This window comes from Sminthopsis crassicaudata, chromosome 2, assembly GCF_048593235.1.
Source record: "Sminthopsis crassicaudata isolate SCR6 chromosome 2, ASM4859323v1, whole genome shotgun sequence".
NCBI lineage: Eukaryota > Metazoa > Chordata > Mammalia > Dasyuromorphia > Dasyuridae > Sminthopsis > Sminthopsis crassicaudata.
The window spans coordinates 646,125,714-646,145,965 of NC_133618.1; the positions used below are offsets into that span (position 1 = coordinate 646,125,714).

A 20,252-nucleotide genomic window follows, 5' to 3' on the forward strand; every position below is an offset into this window, starting at 1 on the left:
AGCCTGGTGTGATGGAAAATCTAATGAAGGCTTCCAGGCTTGAAGAGAGTACCCAGAGAAAACTAAGCTTCAGTGAGTATCAGAAGTCATCTCTCCAAATACCTGTGGGGACATAGGCCAGGGTATTGGCTACACCAATGGAATATAGAAATACTAGTCTGCAGATAAAAGAAAATGCTATCATCTTAGACAAAGCCATGTTTACATCCCTGCCTTAGTTTTTTCTCTTTTAGTAGAACAATTTTAACCTCTAAAGCTTTAGACACCTTCACATATTGAAAAGAAAGACAGTCATTTCAGGTACTTTTCTTCCCCTTCATTATTTCAGACTTTTGTTATCAATCCACTTTTACTCATATCTAGGAATAGAGACAAACATATTAAATTGTTCCTTTGAGAAATGAAAAACATTCCTACCATGAAACCAAGGGGCAATGGATTTGGTGTTCCTCTCAAAGCCAGCCCGGCGGGGCAATTGCTCTTCCTTAAACCAGCGAATGATGACATCTTTAGAGACTGGACGGAGGGGCCTTTCCCAGGCTCTGAAATAAAGAGATAGACATCAATATGCTGCATGAGGCATTCAATGAGAATCAACAAACTTCACTAAAACCTAATTTGGGATTATAGAGAAAAATAAAAGCAGAAAATTTTCCAAACACCCAAAAATCCCCCAAATAATTTCATTGTGTTTGGGGTATATTAATGATTAGCATTCCAAATAATTTACCTCTTTCCTTCCTATTATTGTTACTTATTTTAATTCCCTAAGATTGCACTAATTGCAGTGGAGATTGGCAAGATGGATTGAACCAATGACTGAAAATCAATATTACTATGCTGTTAAAAAATTAACATGATAAATATAGAGAAGCATGAGAAAACATATGTGAATTGGTATAAAGTGATGTAGTAGAACCAGGAAAACTTTAAAGGTAAACAATGGTAATAACAATATAGATGAAAAACAACCATAAAGAAACTAAATATTATCTAATTCTAATAATCAGGGATGAGAAAAAAATGTACTCCTCTGTCTTTGTTATAGAAGTGGGATACTATGGAAATGGTTTATTGCACATACTAATATTCTAGGGAGATAGTCTTTTCTCTTTTATTTTGTTACAAAGAGTGGCTTCTAAGTAGAGGAGGGAGGAAGTATATATGAACATGAAGATGATAGGAAAAAATCATATCAATAAAAATAGATCAATGAATGAGTGAATGAACAAGGAAACAAACAAAAATTTTACTTCTTAGAGGGACAAATCATAGTGAAAATTCAATGAATAAATGCATATTTCTTTTTTATTATAACTTTTTTATTTACAAAATATATCCATGGGTAATTTTTCAACATTAACTCTTGCAAAACCTTCTGTTCCAAATGTTCCCCTCCTTCCCCCCATCCCCTCCCCTAGATGGCAGGTTAACCAATTAAATGTATATTTCTTAAGAAGAGTTGCTAAACAAATAGAATCAAACTTGTAGAACAGTACACATGGTGATTGCTATTATGTCATTGAAAATTATGGTAAAAAGTAATTGAACTCAAGTCAGATGAGATGGGGAAATGTTGGTAAACAGTGCAGCGTATGTTGTTTGTCTTTGGATGTGGTTGTTGTATCAGCTTTACTTAAATAATTTCTTGTTTGTAACAAGGAATGATTCTCTTTGTGGGCAGATAAAGTATATTATGAAATACCTGTAATGTAAAAAGCAAAAGTCATTAATGAAACTTTATTTTTTTAAAGGATCAAGGATTGATTTCTCAAAAACCATTAATCCACACTACTGTGCCTTCTCTCACCTTCTTATCAATTATGCTTTGCATAACAAAATTAGAGTTGGGAATAGGAGGCAGGAAAGGAATTAGGAGATTTTTTTTTCCTAATAATGATACTGAGAATTGCATATTACTTGAGGAAGGAACCCCAAACACAATATAGATAGATAGATTAGATAGATAGATAGATAGATAGATAATACTTCTGTATATATTTTATATATGTGTATAAGTATATATACACACACACACATGTGTGTGTGTGAACCATAATGTACTTGAGTGAAGAATATTTGAGTAATATTGTAATGTTTGGTGGGAAAGGCTAAAGACTAGCATCTAGCACTGTGACATAATATCACATTCATCTCAAAGCCTCTATTCAGCCCCAAGGATGAAGAAAAAATCAGCAATGTTCTACTAAACATGGCGATCTGTAGCCAGCAACCTAATTTAGTAAGAGTTGGGACTTTGCTATCCAGCCTTACAGCTCCTTGTCTTTGGGATTTACTGCCTTCATTAGTGTTTCTATTCCTCTCTCTCCATGAAGGCCAAATGATTTAAGCATCTCACAAAAATAAAAATAATGAGAAAGGCTGCTCTGACAGGTGGCCTGTCAGCAGCCTGGCAAAGTCTAAGAGCCTGCTATCCCTTCAGATGGCTCACTTTGATTCTTCAACAAGCTGGGAATTTCAGTTCACGTTAGCAGTGAGTTTCAGCCCAGTCGGTCAGAGAGATTACCAGTCAAAGCCAAATACTTCTGATCAGAGAGAGAGAGACACAAGTGCCTCTGAGTTTATTCCCCAATTACATATCACAGCCACAGTGACTGACACTGGCAAGATGGAGCAGACAGGGGGCGGGGAATGATGAAGGAACTGTCCACTGTTCATTGCCAGGACTCTCAATTCTAATTCCATGGACTGCTTGAACTGTGTTGGTCATCACATTTATGCAATTGTCCTAATATCCCAGAAGAATTTTTGATAACTATGCAAAGCTATCCTACAGCTAGGTCTGCATATGTTTTATTAGGGCATTTCATATGTATTTGAAAAACAGATGAGGGATCAGTTTTTATTAAGAACTTAAAATGTATAGGAACTTTTCTGGCAAAAAAAAACCTGACTTGCAAAGGATGTACTAGAGCTTGACACATTTCAGAAAATAGTTTCTACAAGCAGTCTGGTACTCATTTCTAGACTGTTGGATCATATGTTACAGTATTACAAGTCTTACTTTAAACCATAGCTAGTTTGTATTTCATATTATTTATTCCCTGGTTCAAAATGTTAATGGAAGACTGTCTTCTGAATCTTCAGTTTATAGCAGATATACATTGTGAATAGCACTTACCAAAACAATACTTTCTTTAAAAGGATACTTTTGATCTGTGCCTCTGACAAATCTTTTCATCTCTGATATTTCAAGTTAAAAGCAAAGATTTTGGAAATTTCTAGTAAGGAAAATATGTGAGGTAAAAAAGTGACAGTGGATTCAATCAGCAACAAATTTGCTTCAATTGTCTCTCGAAACGTTCATGTTCTCCATCAGAATTAAACACAAGTAAGGACAGGAGATGTTTTGTCTTGGCTTCTGAATGCTGTTACTTAGGACAGTGCCTGGAACAAGAGAGGCCTTAAAAAATACTGGTTTAATTAATTGATTGATTGATACCTACCTAACTGGGACAAGAAGGGACTTTGGCGGAGTGGGGTTAGGATGATGGTTATTGGGCTTTGCCTCCTGTTCATTGTACAAGCCAATTTCTTGGAACATGTTGCTGAGACCTGCAACTGTCCCTTTCTGAATTGCTCGGAGTGAGTGCCGACGGTACTCATCTCGGGCTCTCTGAGCTTTCCTTCTCCGTTCTTCATCTGCTGCTTTAGAACGACGTACTGCGAAAAAAAAGAGAGAGAAAAAAAATTATGAAAATGTGTTTAAAAAAATAGTGAATCAAGAAATAAATATTTATTGAATTCCTAAGGATGCTGTTATATTGAAGGGGGATAGAATTGTTACCTTTGCAGATTTCTTTCACAAGCTAATGGTTCAATGGTATTGTAAAGGAAGCAGATGTTTGTAATTTTTTAAAGGGTAGTTGGGAAACTCTAGAAATTAACCTCAAAGCTGGTCAGTGATGAATGATTGAGAGAATGAGTTGGGTATTCTGTTCACAGTCATGTGAACAGTCAGTGACTGTGCTGGAAGTATGTTCTGGGTATATTTTCACATGAAATTAGGGAAACTCAATGTTGCTGAATGTAAACAGATTTTTAACATGAAAGATCTAGAATATTGAACATCTATAATAAGGAAAAGGCAGATTTGCAAAACTGAGAGTCACAGTGGGGAGGGGAAAGCACGTGTAGGTCGTGTAGCAACCTGGTTGCTTTCAGGGAGGCAAGGAATAGAAGACATCACCAGTCTTTTTTCGATATTCCCCAAGCAGATTCTGTGATATGCATAAACCACAGGGGGCATCATGGAATCAGAAACGAGTTATGGAAGCAAAAAGAAGATAAAAAAGAATTTTCTCACTCATGTCCATTAAGAATTTAAAATGAATGGCCAAAAATTCAGAACTTTTAAGAGCTTCTAAAAATAGCTGGCTAGGAATATATGGCTGGTAGATGCATAAGAAAAAGGGTAAGATAATCTACTGGGATGTTAAACTAAAACTAAAAGACTTTTATCCTCATGATAAAGAAGATTGAAAAATATACAAACACTAATAAACAGCAGTGGGTAGAGAAGCAACTCTGAAGGGATATCCAACATAGTGTGGAGGATCTCAATAAAAAACAAGAAAAACCTATATGATAAAATCACTATTAGATATCAGAGGTTCTATACTTTTAGAGGTCTAAATTGCCCTGGTCATATGTGTTCCCTACATGTGTTCTCCAGACATACATGTTCCTTTATATGTCTTCTCCCCCACTGGTGACAGAGCAACCTGTAGAGAAGTATACCCTTAAGGGTGTGGGGGAATCTTTTTTGCCCCAGTTAATACCCTGTTCCAAATAATGTAATATGTACTAATAAAATGAAAACTATAATGGAAGTCTGTAAAGCCAAATTTCGTTCAGCACAATAGGCTAAATTTCTGTGGTATCAGTAGAATGGCTTCCTAACTGGCAGAAAATTAGTTTGCTTAAGGCACTGGGTGACATAACACATCAGTTATATACTAATGTTCTGGTTCTAAATGTTCTCCATCAAATTAAAGTCATCTGCTTCCTTTACTCCCACCAAAAAAAAATCATGCAAGAAGGGGCTTACTTACCTAATTTGCCTTCCCTTCCTCCCAACTTATAAGAGTATCTCAAGTTCATTTTCTGCTTTCTCTTCTTTTATTACACTTTTGGTTAAGTGAACATCCTCCTTGTCAAAGTCAAGATTTCTATTTGAACCCTTAATTCTACTCCTCTCTCTCCCCTCCTCTAGACTGTTCATACAATAACTCCCCACAAAATCCTTTCTTGCTACTTCTTATCTGCAGGCATTTTCTTCCTATATAGACGCCAAGGTTCTGACTGTTTTGTCCCTCAAGTTATTGCCCTATACTTTTAATCCCTTCCATAGAGAAATTCCTTTAAAATGCTAGTGACATATTTGCTTCCATTTTCTCTCCTCCAGTTTGTTTAGAAACTTCTTGCCATATGATTTCTAACCTCATCACTCAACTGAAACTGCCATAGTCAAAGTGACAAATCATTTCTAATTGTCAAATACAATGGCCTTTGTTCAGTTCCTGTCCTTCTTGACCTCTTTGTAGTGTGACACTGCTGACCCCCATAACTTTTTGGATATTCTCCCCTCTCAGAGTTTTTATGATACTGAATGTCTTGGTTCTGTCTTATTTGCTTGACTGTTCTTTGTATCCTTTCTTGTGTTCGTCATTTAGGACCTGCCTTTCTGTAAAAATATCCCAAGTCTTTGTCGTGGTCCCTTTTTTATTCTTTCTCACCTATCTCATCATCTCCCATGACTTCAATTATCTCTGGGAAGATGATTCTCAAATGTATCTATTCCTAGTCTTTCCCCTAACTCCAATCTTGCATTACAAATCTCCTATCATATATTTTCCTGGATATCCTATAGATACTTCAAATAAAACAGATCCAAGGGAACTAATTACCTTTCCCCAAAAACAAAATCTTAAAAATTTCCCAAATGTGTCAAGTGTACAAGCATCCTTACAACTTCAATTATTCTCAATTCTTCATCATCCCTCACCAATTAATTGCCAAACCTGGTTGATTTTACATCCATGACATCTTTTTAATCTGTCCCCTTCTCTCTACTTATACCAACAACCTTTATCTTATGCAATGATACTCCAATGGGTCCTCCTGCCTCAAGTCTATTCTCCCAAGTTTATCTTCCTTACCAATGCCAAAATAGTTTTCCTAAAGAATGGGTCCAACCACCTCAACCAATTCTGCCTCTAGAGGTTTGCACCAGATTCTAAAGGGGGAACTTGGAATTTTGCATAGCTGAGAGAGGGAAATAAATATTGATGGATAAAGATAGATATGTCTGTGTTTAAGATAAACCCAATAATTAGTCATTTCCTGGCTAATACATCCTAAGTGGGATTCAAATATAGTATAACCCATACTTAATAAACTCCAATGCCTTTCTATTACTTCTAGCATAACATACAAAGTGGCATTGAAAGTCCTTCACAATCTGGTTCCAGCTATCCTTGCAAAGCTTATTATATATTACTTCTCTCAAATCACTCAACTTGTTCAGCCAACTGGTCTACTTACCTTTCTTCATACCCAAAAATTCATCTTATCTTTGCACCTTTACACAGTTTATCTACCATCCCTGAAATAAAGTCCTTCTTTAATTTTACTTTGTGTGATCCCTCCTTCCTTCAGAGCTCATTTCATCTAGTAATTCCTATGTAAAGCTTTACTTATCCTTCAGCTACTATTGTATTCTCCAATTTGAAAATACAGCACATAACAAGAAAATGGTATTTACACACATATATTGTATCTAGGTTATATTGTAACACACGTAAAATGTGTGAGATTACCTGCCATCGGGGGGAGGGAGTGGAGGGAGGGAGGGGACAATTTGGAAAAATGAATAAAAAAAAATAAAAATAAAAATAAAACAATATTAATATGCAAAAAAAAGAAAAGAAAAAGAAAATACAGCACATTTACTTTGTATATAATTTTAATAATAAAATAATAATTAATAATATAAATTTAATCATAATAATATAATGTAATTAATACTTATGAATTTAGTTAATAATAATAATATAATAGATAAGTAGATGTTGTTTCTCCTAATAGGGAGTAAACTCCCTGGAGGGAAAAACAATTTTTTAAAATTTTTGTTTCTCTTGTGACTAATAAAGTACTGGGTTCATAGTAGGTGCTTAAATGTCTATTGATTCATAGATCAATGAAATAAAGTTCTTGACTCAAATTATGTGAATGAATTGGGCTAGACAAATCAGTTTGTTCTTTTATCTCACTAATTTTTTTTTCTCTTAGAATCCTGAAGCATGGGGACTAAAAGAGTCCTCAAACTTAAAGCAGTACTTAAAAGATGAGGGCCCTGATGCTTAGAAGGAAAAGTTAAGTGTGTCATTTGGGGGTCTGGTTGTTAAAAATAAGTCAAATAAATCCATCTATCTAGTTTCACTCTGGACAAAAATGGAGAAAATTATATAGAACAGAAATCTGGGCCCAATTACTAGCAGGTTGATTGCTTGTTTATATTTGAAAATTTCAAACTTTTTCATCTTGAGTAGCAGAAAGCCCTGGTCAAGTTGTATACTCTCAGAAGACAATTCAGCATGGATCTGCCCTGCAGTCAGGTACCTAGAAATGTCCTCACTTTAAAATGAAGCACATTCAAAAACCCAGGGATCAGCTTCTGGGGCATTAGCATGTCAGAGATGAAGATAGGTAATAATCAGAGCTAGCTCAGTGTAGATAAGGTGCCACTGTGGTGATCCTCAGGCACACACAGTCAGCAAGTATTTATTCAGGACCTGCTGCATGGCCATTGATTAATGGGGTCAATCATCAGGGAAGACCTAGTTAATCTCAGTGCAACAATAATTGTTCATGCCCCACTCTCTAACTCATAGACATTTTTTATGATGAGATTTTTTTTTAATAACTACAATGTCAAGTCCAAGCCAGGGATGAAAAGGATCCCCTTTATGAATCCAAAAGTAGTAAATTCCCAAGGGCAGGGAAAGTCTGTTAAAAAGATAACAAAGACAGCAAATCACAGAAGATAGATCTCTATGGAAAGTCTACTTCAGGCATTATCCCTAGAATTTCCTACATGCTCACATATGACTCTGGCCTGAACTTTCCCAACAGATGGTAAGCAACTTGCTGGAAGCTCCCCTGAAGCTGTTAAATCAGCTCTGTGAATGGTGAGGATGGAAGAGACTCCAGAGATTACAGGTTGGACTTAATCATGACTGCCACAGAGCCCTCACTGTTCTGTCCATGAAAACATAGCCCGTGGACAAAGGCTGCTATAGGGCAGATACTCTAGGGAGGCATCATGGTGTAATGGAAAAAGTCTGGTTGTTACATTAGGAAACAAGTTCTAACTTCCACTCTACCATTTAATGTGTAACTTTATAGCAAATCACTTAATTTCTCTCTGAACCTCTGTTTCCCAATTCTAAAATGGGGGTGGTAATAATACCTGTTTGTCTATTCAGACATTTGTTAAACACCTACTGTGTTCACATGATTTCAGGGAGAGATAAGGAGTTTACACAATATACAATATTTGCTTTCATGAAGCACATAGACACAAGATAAAGTAACTATCACTCATAGTTACACATGATAAATGCATTAGAACAGTGGTCTCTAAAGTTGGGGATAAAGGGGCAGGTAGTTGGTACTGTGACTAGAGCATTGGCGCTGAGTTTAAATCTGGCCTCAGACACTTAACACTTCCCAGCTGTGTGGCCCTGGTCAAGTCACTTAACCCCAATTGCCTCAACAAAAAATAAAATAAAATAAAATTGGGACTAAAGATTGGAGGGATACAATCTCAATTCAGGGAGCCATGGTCCGATTCCAGAGGGAGTGAACTCAAGCAAGTGGGAAGATATGTAGTACCTCACATGGGATATAATATCTGAGAAATGGACAAATATTGGGTTTATCTCCAATATGGCTATATCTAACTCTCTCTCTCAATATTTATTCTCCTCTCTCAGCTATGCAAATTCCCAGGTTCCCCCTTTAAAGTCTGGTACAGACCCCCTGAAGCAGATGTAACCTAAACTATTACCCAGAGAAGCTGCACAAGTGCTTTAGGGACTCCACAAATATCATGACACTGGAAAACATTAGATAGCAGAGCAACCTAGAGTCAGGAAGACAGTTCAAATTTGTCCTTGTATACTTACTAGCTGTGCAAACTTGAACAAATCACATATAAAAATGGGGATTATAATAGCACTTACCTCCCAGGATAGTTGTAAGATAAAATAAGACAATATTTACAACATATTTAGCACAGTCCTTGACACAAAGTAGGTGCTTAATAAATACATTTAATATGTATAGGATTGCCTGTCATCTAGGGGAAGGAATAGAGGGAGGGAGGGGAAAATTTGGAAAAATGAATATAAGGGATAATGTAAAAAAAAATTATTCATGCATATGTACTGTCAAAAAAAATTATAATTATAAATGCTTGTTTCATTCATTCCTCCCTACATTATCTTTCCAAATCCACCCATTTTGCAAATTTCCCCTTTATGCTCAAGAGCATCAACATCCTTCTATTTACCTCATTTTTCAACTTGGTATCATGTTCAAATTCTTTCTGTCTCTCTCACTTCATCAATTTAAGCAATCAATGGCCATATCTTTTTAATTCTACCTTTTTTTCTTTTTAATCAGCCACCACTCTAATTCAGGCCTTCATCACTTCTTATCGGATTAGTAGAATAATCTTCTATCAGTCTTCCTGCTTCATCTCTCCCCATTCTAATATATCCTTCATATACTTCCAATTGGATTTTCCAAATGCAGATCAGAAGCATGTCACTCCTACTCAGTAAACTCCAGTGACTCCATATTGACTCTAGGATTAAGTCTTATCAGTGTTTAGCACAGTACCTGGCATATATTTTTATTGTTCAGTTGTTTCAGTCATGTCCAACTCTTTGAGACCTCATTTGGGATTTTCGTGGCAAACATACTGAAATAATCTGCCCTTTCCCTTCTCCAGCTCATTTTACCAATGAGGAATCAAGGCAAATAGGGTTAAGTGATTTCCACAGGGGACATACAACTAGTAAGTGTGAGGCTGTATTTGAACTTAGAAAGTTGAGTTCTCACTCCAGGCTGCCACTCAGCTGCCCTGAAATATATTAGATATATAATAAATGTTACTTATCCATGGTACTGGGAGATTAAGTATTTTACCAGCATTTATCAGAAACTAGGTCTTCACTATAAATATCTGCCCTTTATCCATAATTATATACTATTTCTTTACTTATTATTAGGCACTTAATGAATGTCTGCTCAATTGAATTGAAAAATACTCACTATTGTGCTCATTTCACATAGAGATGGGAAGGAATCATGGAATAGAATTCTTGTGCCTAGTAGTACTAAAAATTACTTCACATAATCTAATATTTATTAAACATTTAGTTTATGCCAGGAGCAATGCTGGGGATAAAAAGACCAAAAAAATTGACAGATAAGATAAATGAAGAAAGGAAGAAGGGAACAAGGGAGGGAAGGAGGGAAAGAGTGAAGGAAAGAGATTCAGAGAGAAGAAAGGATTCAGGAAAGAAAGACAGAGAGAGGGTAGAAGGGTCCCCTGCCCTTATCAAACAGATATACTGACAAGATACCCACACATCCTTGTATATACACAGTAAATATGAAGCTTTTGGACTGGGGGACAATGGCAGCTAAGGGGAACAGGAGAGCCTTCATCTAAAAGGTGTCCCCTAAACCAAACTTGAAGCTTAGGAATTCTAAAAGGCAAAGGTGGAGAGTGCACTCCAGGCACAGGGAACATCCTAAGTAAGTGCACAGACCTCAATTGTCTCTGTGTGAGGAGATGAAAGATCCACCAATCCATTTTTCTGAGTCAACTTCTTTTTAAGTCTCCAAATATCACAGTGATTGTCATTTTAAGCACTTCATTCAATGTCATTAATATAGTAAAGAAAGAGCTTGAAGTAAAACTAATTTACATTGATATTTACTGGACATTTTCAAGGATAATTTTCAGATCCATTGAGACTTTGGGAAATAAGGAAAGAGATAAGAGATGGAAGAGGGAGAAGTGGGAAAACTTCAAATCACCAACAGGCTTTTGTTGTGTTCTCTAGCAGAGACATTAATAAACGGAAATGTCCATAAAACTTCTATCTATGTCTTTCTTTTTTCCCCTATTTTTCAATGATGAATTCCTTCCATCTGTTGTCTGCTCTTGCCTTTGAGCTTCCTCTCCAGAGGTAACCAACTATGACAAAATTAAAACATATTCTGGATCCTGCCACAAGAAAGACTCATCCATGGCAGTTTTCATTTCTGCAACACATCAGAGAGAGCTTCCAAGACTTACTACCTGAGGATGGCCACCAAGGCCTCTGAAGTTCCAAGAAGGTCTTTCCAGTGTACCATAGTAGAGATGGGATGCAAAGGGAACAGTGGGGACTGAGGCCAAAAGGGGATAGCAACTGGGTAGGACTAGTGTTAGTGTGTGTGTGTGTGTGTGTGTGTGTGTGTGTGTGTGTGTGTGTGTGTGTGTGTGTGAAAGAGAGAGAGGGGGGGGAGAACAGAGACAGAGAAAGGCAAAAAATAGACAGAGACATATATGGAGAGACAAAAAGACAGAGAGAGACAGAGACAGAGACAAAGAGGGAGAGGGAGAGGGAGATGGAGTCAGAGAGAGGGAAATAGGAAGAGAGGGAGGGAAAGAGACATATATGCACACACCAACACCAACTCTTTAGAATGGGATTCTCTAGAAGATCACATGTCAGGGTGAAAGAGAAATTAATTTCCTGCCTCAAAATCACTTTTGAGGAATATCAAGCCCAGGGTTGGTTCAGAGACAGTTCCACAGGAGAGAATTTGTCACAGAAACTAGAGAAAATATAACCAGGTGAGGGCAGACATGAGAAAAAAAGATGAATTCTTCCTCACTAATCCTGTCCTTCGTGACTAGCTTAGGCATCCCACCTTCTTCATTCAATCTTCTGAAGTCTCTCTCTTCCTTCAAAGCCTAATTCCTGTGTCAATTGATGTAAGGACCAGAGCTTTGAGTAGGAATTCCAAGACAGCCAGCTTCAAAGAGGGGCACCAAGAGATGTGGTATTTTCAGATGAAAGAAATATAGAAGTCAGTGAGCCCTAGAAGTTAGAATGTGAAAGGAGGAGATATCAGATCGGAGAATTACAGATTTGGAGCCAGAAGGATCACAGATTTGGAGCCAGAAGGATCTTCAGAGAGATCTACTCCAATTGTCTTACTCTATAGATCATGAAACTGAGCCCCTGAAAGGTGAGGTCTCTCACTTACAGTCATACAACTAACTAGTGAACAAGAGACAGAATTCAAAATTAGTTATTGCCAGGACTCTAAAAATCCACAGGTCTTTTCAGTGTACCAGAGTAGAGATGGGATGCAAAGGGAGCAGTGGGGACTGAGGCCAAAAGGGGATAGCAACTGGGTAGAACTAGTGTTAAGGACTGTGGTGTTAGTATTAGGATTAGGTTAAGTTAGAGTTAGAATTAGGGTTAGGATTAAAGTTAGGGTTAGGGTTAGAGTTAGAAGAGGACCTCTCCCCACTCTCAACCTCAGAATCCTGAGTAGGGTAGGTCCATTTACCAGAGAGCATATACTATAGAAGTGAGCGGAAGACCTTCCTAACTTGCCACAGTATTTATCTTTTTCAAAAGCCTCATGATTATTAAAATCAGAGCGACAAAGCAGAAAATAGTGCACACAAAGTGCTATGTCTGGAGCTGAGCCAGGAAACTTGCCCCTTGAAGTCAACCTATTAGCTTCCTATTTTTCCTAGCTGTGCCATAGTTATCTCATATTCCCTAGTGTTGAAGTGATCTCTTAGATAGCAGTTTGCTTAGGCTGCTCATTTAATCTTAGCACTCTCTACCCTCTGTTATATTCACCTATATCCTCATCTTTTGCCAAATTCGAATGTAGTTACCAAGAGTAAGGACCATGTCTTGAATTAGCTTTGTGGAATACACAACCTGGAACAATGCCTTGGATATAATAATATTACTTAATAAGCATTTGTTAGAATAAATAGAGGTTTATTTGTTATTGTGATTCCTATTAATGATCACTTCAGTTTGTCTCTAGGCTCCTTAAGAATTATGACTGTCTAATGTCACCTAGAGAGCCTAAAGTTTGGTAGGTACCTTCCCTTGCAATAAGTTTTCAGTAAACAGTATTTGCCAAGACAACAATGATTTGAGTACTACCTTCTCCTCTCATTATCATAGAAATTTATTAAAGTCAATTCAGGACACTATGCCACGTGATATGGACACCATAGACATGATATAGCCGTAGAACTCAACCATTCAGAGTCTTATATAGGGGAGACAGAGCAAAGTCACCAAAAAATTGGAATAGAACGACAGGACAATAAAGGAGGTTATATGGTCAATATGAGAAACAGGATGGATGAGCAAAAGGAGGTCTGGATTGGGAGCCAGAGAAGCTGGTTTCAAATCCCACTTCTATTTCTAACAAGTTTTATTGACTTTATGAAAGTCACTTCTGTCGGCATCATCTGTACAATGAAAGAGATTAGAGTAAATGACCTCTGAGATCTCTTGCAACTCTAAATGTAATGAAACTTTCTGAATGGCACAGATTTTAATTCCTGTAGGGGTTGGTGGATGGATCATTTTCAAGGCTAGTCAGCCTTGTGGAGAAGATAGGGCATGTAAAATTTAGGAAACAGAGAGTAAGGGGAGTCTTTTACATTTTTCAGAGAGAAAGAATGAGCCATAGTCCAAATCTTTGAACACTAACAATTGCCTGACATCATGGGGACTTATCAATCTCCTTGGTGGAAAGCACCGCCACCTGTCAGTATATCCTTGCTGAATGACTCCCCCCAATTTGACCTCAGAGGAATTAAAGATACAAGTGCTAATATAGATTATGTTCCACAATTTCTCTGCACATCTGCCCTCTCTCAACCTCATTTGCACAATTAGAGGATTGGATTCAATAAACTCTAATGTCCCCTGCAGTTCTAGATAGTATGATAGCCTCCACTTAAGCTTCTTACACTTTATTCTCTCCCCAAACTCTGTGATTCAGCTTCCTTCCACATGATAGTCCCTTTCCTTTTGCACTATTGGCCCCCATAAAATGCTTCATGTCCTTGCTTCTACCTCTTACTTTTCCTGGCTTTCTTTAATTTGGCTCAAATCCCAACTTTAGCAGATACCTTTTTCATCCCCCTCCCCAGTGGTGAGTGTATTCTTTCTGAGATGGCTTCAATATTATAAATATATATATATATATAGTATATATGTATAGTTTTATCATGTTGTTATTTCCATCAGAATGTAAACTCTTTGAGGAGCAGGAACTGTGTTTTTTTTTTACTTTTTCTGCTTTCCCAGCACTTAGAACAGTGTCTAACACATAATAAGCATTTAGCAAAAGCTTATTGACCATCTGATTCACTAACTAGTTGCTGACTTCATTTCTGGTCTTGAGAAATTACCTTAGATGTCTCCTTTGAAACAAAATATGACCACTAACTGTCTCCTTGTAGGGATTTTATGCATGCTCTTAGTAAAAGTACTGAAGGTCCTATGTTGATAACTCAGGTGTTTGTTATTGAATAGAAGTGAGAAACTAAAAAAAAAAAAAAAACTCTCTTAATTTTTTCTTTAAAAAGCAGCTTAAAAGCCTAATTTCTCATTTCATGTTTAACTCTTTCTAGCTTGTGCCAGAACGGACTAGAGTCTGATGATTTGAGAAGTGAATTAATCTGGCATCCTAAGTCAGGACATTTGCTGTGGACAAATCTGCTCCCTTCTCTGTTCACTTTTCTTATTCATAACATGAAGATCTCTAAGGCCCGGAAATTCTATCTAGTTCATAAGTTCTATCAAAAGGCCTAAGACCCAGCCTTAGCTAATGAAAGCCAAGCTCCACAACTGAGAGCCAGCAGTGATAGTGAGGAGCACTGAGCTTGGCTTAAGACTCAGATCTACATCTTAGTTGTATGTCCTTGAATAAGTCTTTGAGCCTCAGTTTCCACATCTGTCAAATGGGGATAGTAACACATAGGTCACTTTCCTGCCAAGCGTGAGGCTCAGATGTGTGAAGGTCTTTGGAAGCCTTAAAGCTTTGTATGACTACAAGCTATTATTAACCTCAAGACATTACATCACTGTTAAGCAGTCAGCAGCTATTGAGTTAGTGTAGCTGAGTTGTGACTCCTGTATTTCATTTTTATGAATGCTGAAGGATATGTGGGGTCTACAAATGATGCTCGACAGAAAAGGGAATTCCCTAGAGAATGTCAGAATGAAGAAAGAGAAAGTATAGTTCATGATATTTTGAATTAAGCTGCCTGCTGGAAAATTCATAAGCCATCTATGTATGAGAAGGCTTTCTTCGTGTTCCCTCAGGGGCTGTCAATACAAAGGTAGAGGGGTTTTTTTTTGTTTTGTTTTGAGCTTTAGTGGGTATTTTGAATTTTCAACATTTGAATCCATGGTTTCGAATATTGCCTGTCCAACCTAGAAGGATGAATTTTTAGGCTTTCATAGGATATCTGATGACAATGAGAGAATAGAAGATGTAAGTCAGGGAAAATCTCAGTGTCTAGAAAATAAAAATTAAAAGTCACTGAAAGAACAATGGAAAAGTTAATGCTTATGTGTGCCACAAAAATAAGTTACCAGTGAAGAATAGTTTAGGACAATAAGTATAAAGAAGGCCTTCATAATGTAAAGCCAGAAAAAATAAATAGGTTAGTCATATATCTAAAGCAAGATATAACCAATGGGTAGCTCATTTGCTCCACTGGTGGCCACTAAAGGTTAATATATCCAGGAGAAATCCCCTAAGATAGTAATCAGATTCCATGGGAAGGATTTATGAAAGCATATGCACAAGAGTTACACAGGATGGGCAAAAATTAATTGCTATCTCTATCACTGTAGAGAATTCTTGTATTAAAGAGATCACAGACCTATAGAAATATTGCATCAGAGTAATAGAGGATGAAGAGGGCAGGAGTATCCATTAGAATAATATGGCCTGCCAAAGAGCCATGTCAAGCCCAGAGCTGTGAAGCATTCTCATTCTCACTAAACTCAAATGAGTTCAATTATCATCTATACAAATGACTCTTAAATCTAAACCTAATCTTTCTCTTTAACCTTTGTTCATTATTACTTCTCACTTCTTGTATATCTCCAATCAAATACCCCAAAGAAATTTCAAACTTGACATGCACAAAACTAACTTATTATATTAACTTTCACACTATAGATCTACAATTCTTCCAGTCATCCAGGTCTGATCACTTTAATATTATCTTTGACCTTCTCCCTCTACCCCTATGTTAAATCAGTTATCAAGTCTAATCAATCCTACCTCCTCCACACTGCTTGCATCCATTTCTTTTCTCTCCATTAGCACAGACTCTGTCTTCCAAGGTAGACATCACCATCCTTTACCTGAACGTTACTTTGGCCTCCCAATCAATTTCCCTGGATTGAGTCATTCCCCCTCTCCAATCTATCAAATATACAACCAACAAATTGATATTTTTAAAACTCAATCTTACTGTACTTCCTTCTTCAAAAATCTTCAGTGGCTCCTAGTTACTTCAGGATGAAATACAAAATCTTGGTATTTTAAATAATTTGGATCCCATCTACTCTTTTGTCTCATGTCATTCTCCTTTGTATATCCTATTCCATTCAAACTGCCCTCCTCCACATGGTATGACATTTCCATAACTTCCCACAAGTGATCTTTGATGTCTAAATATGCTCCATTCTCCCCACTGCCATACACAATTACTAGTTAATTGCTAACTATGTCTTAGGAATCATCACCTGCATGAGATCTTTCTTGATCCCTTCAGTGGTCCTTTTTCCCAAATAAAATTATTTTGTATTTCTTAACATATACCTTCTATGTGCTTACTTATATGCATGTTCAAAGCCTTCTCTCTCCCCAGAACAATATAAATTATTTGAAAATAAGAGCTTATTTTGTGTTTGGATTCTCAGCACTTAGCAAAGTGCCTTGTTCCTACCAGGCAATTAATAAATGGTTGTGGTTTTCTCAAATTGACATTAGATACAGGAAATCAGAGTTCTGGCATGATATGGTGGAAAGTAGGCAGCTAGTTGCCACAGTGAGCCAGAAAGATTCATCTTTGTGAGTTCAAATCTGAATTCAGACGTCTTAGTTGTGTAACCTTAGGCAAATCATTTAACCCTATTTACCTCAGATTCCTTATCTACAAAATGAGCTGTAGTACAAAAGGGTAAATCATGCCGTACATGGCTAAAAAATTATTGAATTGAGCTAAATGGTGGAAAAGACTCTTAACTAAGAATTGGGAAACCTGCTTTCTAGTCTAGGTTCTGTTGCTAGTTAGTTATATGACCTTGGTCAAGTCCCCAGAGTTCTTTGGGTTTGACTTCCCTCTTCTTAGTACATAATTGGATTGTCTAAGGCAGTTGGCATGTAAAGTCCTTTGCAGTTCAAAAAAAATCTAGCAGAATGCAGAAAATTCAGGTGAAGCTACACAAAATAAAGCTGGAAGTACTCTTATTTATAATGAGATTTCATTCTGGTTACTCAGAGTGGTGTGAGGAAAATAATAATAATGCATTAACTCAAATATTCATAGGACAAAAGACCAGCATAATAATGCCACATGTTTAAGAGGATTAATAAAAATTAACAAAAGCTAAAAACATAGATGACTAGGGTTCTACACATAATAGCAGCTCAGTAGATGCTATTACTAATTTGACTAACTAAGTTTCTCTGAACTCATCTGAGTCCTCGGAAGCTCTATTTTCATTTATTCATTTGGCATAGTATTTATTGAATGTCTAGTAGGCACTGTTTTTTGTGTGTTTCAGTCATATCTTATTCATTGTGACCCCATTTGGGGTTTTCATGGCAAAGATATTAGAGTTTACCATTTTCTTTTATAGTTCATTTTACAGATGAGAAAACTGAGGTAAAATAATCAAGTGACTTGCCTAGAGTCACACAGCTAGTTAGTGTCTGAGACCATATTTGAACTCAGAAAGATAAGTCTTCCTCACTTCAGGGCTGGCACTCTGTCCACTGTGGCACTGGCTACCCTAATGGGTACTGTGTAGAAATTGTTTGAAATTAAAGGAAAAAATTATCCCATCCTTCCAAGAATTAACCATCTACTTGGTGAGATAAAACAACTATAACTATAACTATATATATATATGATTATATATGATATATTACAATTAAGACAAAGAGCAAGTGGTAAAGACTAGTGCTGTATGAACTCAGAGGAAGTAGAAGTATCTACATATTGTATTAAATGAGAAAAAAAGAGACATGACCCAGATCTTATCAGAGAGATATGATTTGGATGGGTGGATCAAAGGGGAAATCTTCCAGAAAAAGATACTCCAGCATGAATAAAGAAAATTTCTGATAAACTTCACACATTCAAAGAAAAATGAGGACACTGACCTATGTTTATGTTTGGGAATAATAGGTTATCTCATTAGAAAGGCAGAGGCTTGGGAGTTGATTTCTTCTCTGTAAACCAAAAGAATTATCCAGCTCCATCTTCCTTTAGCAAAGGCCACCAAATTGTGCTATATGCTTTTCTAATATTTCCAGTCCCTTTTTGAGATACATCGAAACCTTAAGACAATTGATCTTTCATGGTCAAATGTTAGTTACTAGGGGTCAGGAAGGGTGAAGAAAAGCCAAAAGGAAAGAGATAAAAAGTGTCACTCTCCTCTTAGAGCTTCTTAAACAGCCTTTTTGCCCACCAAGCAGAATTGAGCAATAAAACTAACATTGAAGTTGAGAATAGGTTGACTGGCCCTGAGGCATGTTGGCTAGGGTGTTCTCACTCTGTAAAATGATGACAATTCCCTTAAGCAGCAGCAGTAGTGGTAAAGTAGTATGAGAAGCAGAGAGGAGCATTAATGCAGCAGAGAAACCCATAGCATCATAGAAGAGTATCACTAGCTGACAGCTACTGCAACTCAGAGTTTCAGAACCACAGCAAGGGACAGCAGCAAATCAACAGCAACAATGAAAAAAGAGCATATAGTACTGATATTCCTCCTACCCAGTTTGTGATTTTTCAAGGAATTTGTTCTCTTCTCCATTGGCATGTGATTGTTCAGGGGGATATTATTCATAAAGACTGAGAATGATCTTATTATGTGATTTTTGCTCATCTATTTTGCTATTTGCCTTAATTTAATGATTTTGAAATATATTTCTTCTCTGTTTATGGGGCAAACATTTAGTGGGGTTTAAGCCATCCCTAACATTAAAACTAAGTGACCTGTGAGAGGTCTGCCAGAGTAGAGTGGAATACCCATTATATCATCTCACAAGCCTTTTGATAACCCCTTTGTTGTTTGATTAAAGACACCGGAGAAGGATTAACAACTCCACTTCTTTTCTTCCTGTCCATCTTTCCTCTTGTCCTCTCATAGACCTTTCATGATATCCTGCCAAACATGTTACTGCAAGTTTCCATGAGTCCTAGGAACTCGATATCATTAAAGATGAAGTCAAAAATTCCCTAACTAAATCCACTCAAGTACTTTCAACAGAACCTGGATCATGGTTACTATAAGGAACAAAGCTCTGAGATACTAATAAACTGCCTATGGAACAGCTACTAGACATGTAATAAGCAGTCAGAGATTAGAGAAAAACACAGAGCATTTATCAGCAGCGATGTCCTTACTGTGAAGCATTTTTTCATGTTCTTGGAAATTGCCTATTACTGAGTCCAGGGATCCCTAAGGGATACATGGGAAGATTCAACTATTATGTCAGGGAAGAAACTCAAATCAAATACCCTCTTTGGAAAAGATTAGTAATTCTAGTTGTCTTTTTATACTTTTTAAAATGGACAGTATTTCATGGTTAATGATTGCTGAAAGGGTTCACTATGTTTTTTTTTTATGGTCACAACACATTGTTATCTCTAAAAATTATAAGAAAATTTGTTTAAAGGTACAAGTATCTCAAAAATGGAACAGATGTTCTTTTTGGCCCAATGAAAGACTGGCAGTTTGAATTAAAGTAAAAAGTTTTGCCAAGAGGTAATATCTTAAAAATCTTCTGCCTTTTCTCCTTCAACACTCAGTCCTATACTTGGGCTTTTATTAGACTAATGTTTTCTTTACCAATAC

The 20,252-nt window shown here is 36.8% G+C and overlaps 1 protein-coding gene across 1 annotated transcript in view; it reads right to left on the reverse strand.

The window, feature by feature from the left end:
- The window catches only part of SH2D4B (SH2 domain containing 4B), a 137,381-nt gene that overhangs the window by 82,489 nt on the left and 34,640 nt on the right, over positions 1-20,252 (reverse strand). Inside the window, exons 4-5 of the mRNA XM_074296651.1 lie at positions 3,468-3,684; positions 418-542 (exon numbers count right to left, since the gene is read on the reverse strand). Coding sequence (XP_074152752.1) covers positions 418-542; positions 3,468-3,684 — 342 coding nt within the window. The remainder of the gene's footprint in view (positions 1-417; positions 543-3,467; positions 3,685-20,252) is intronic.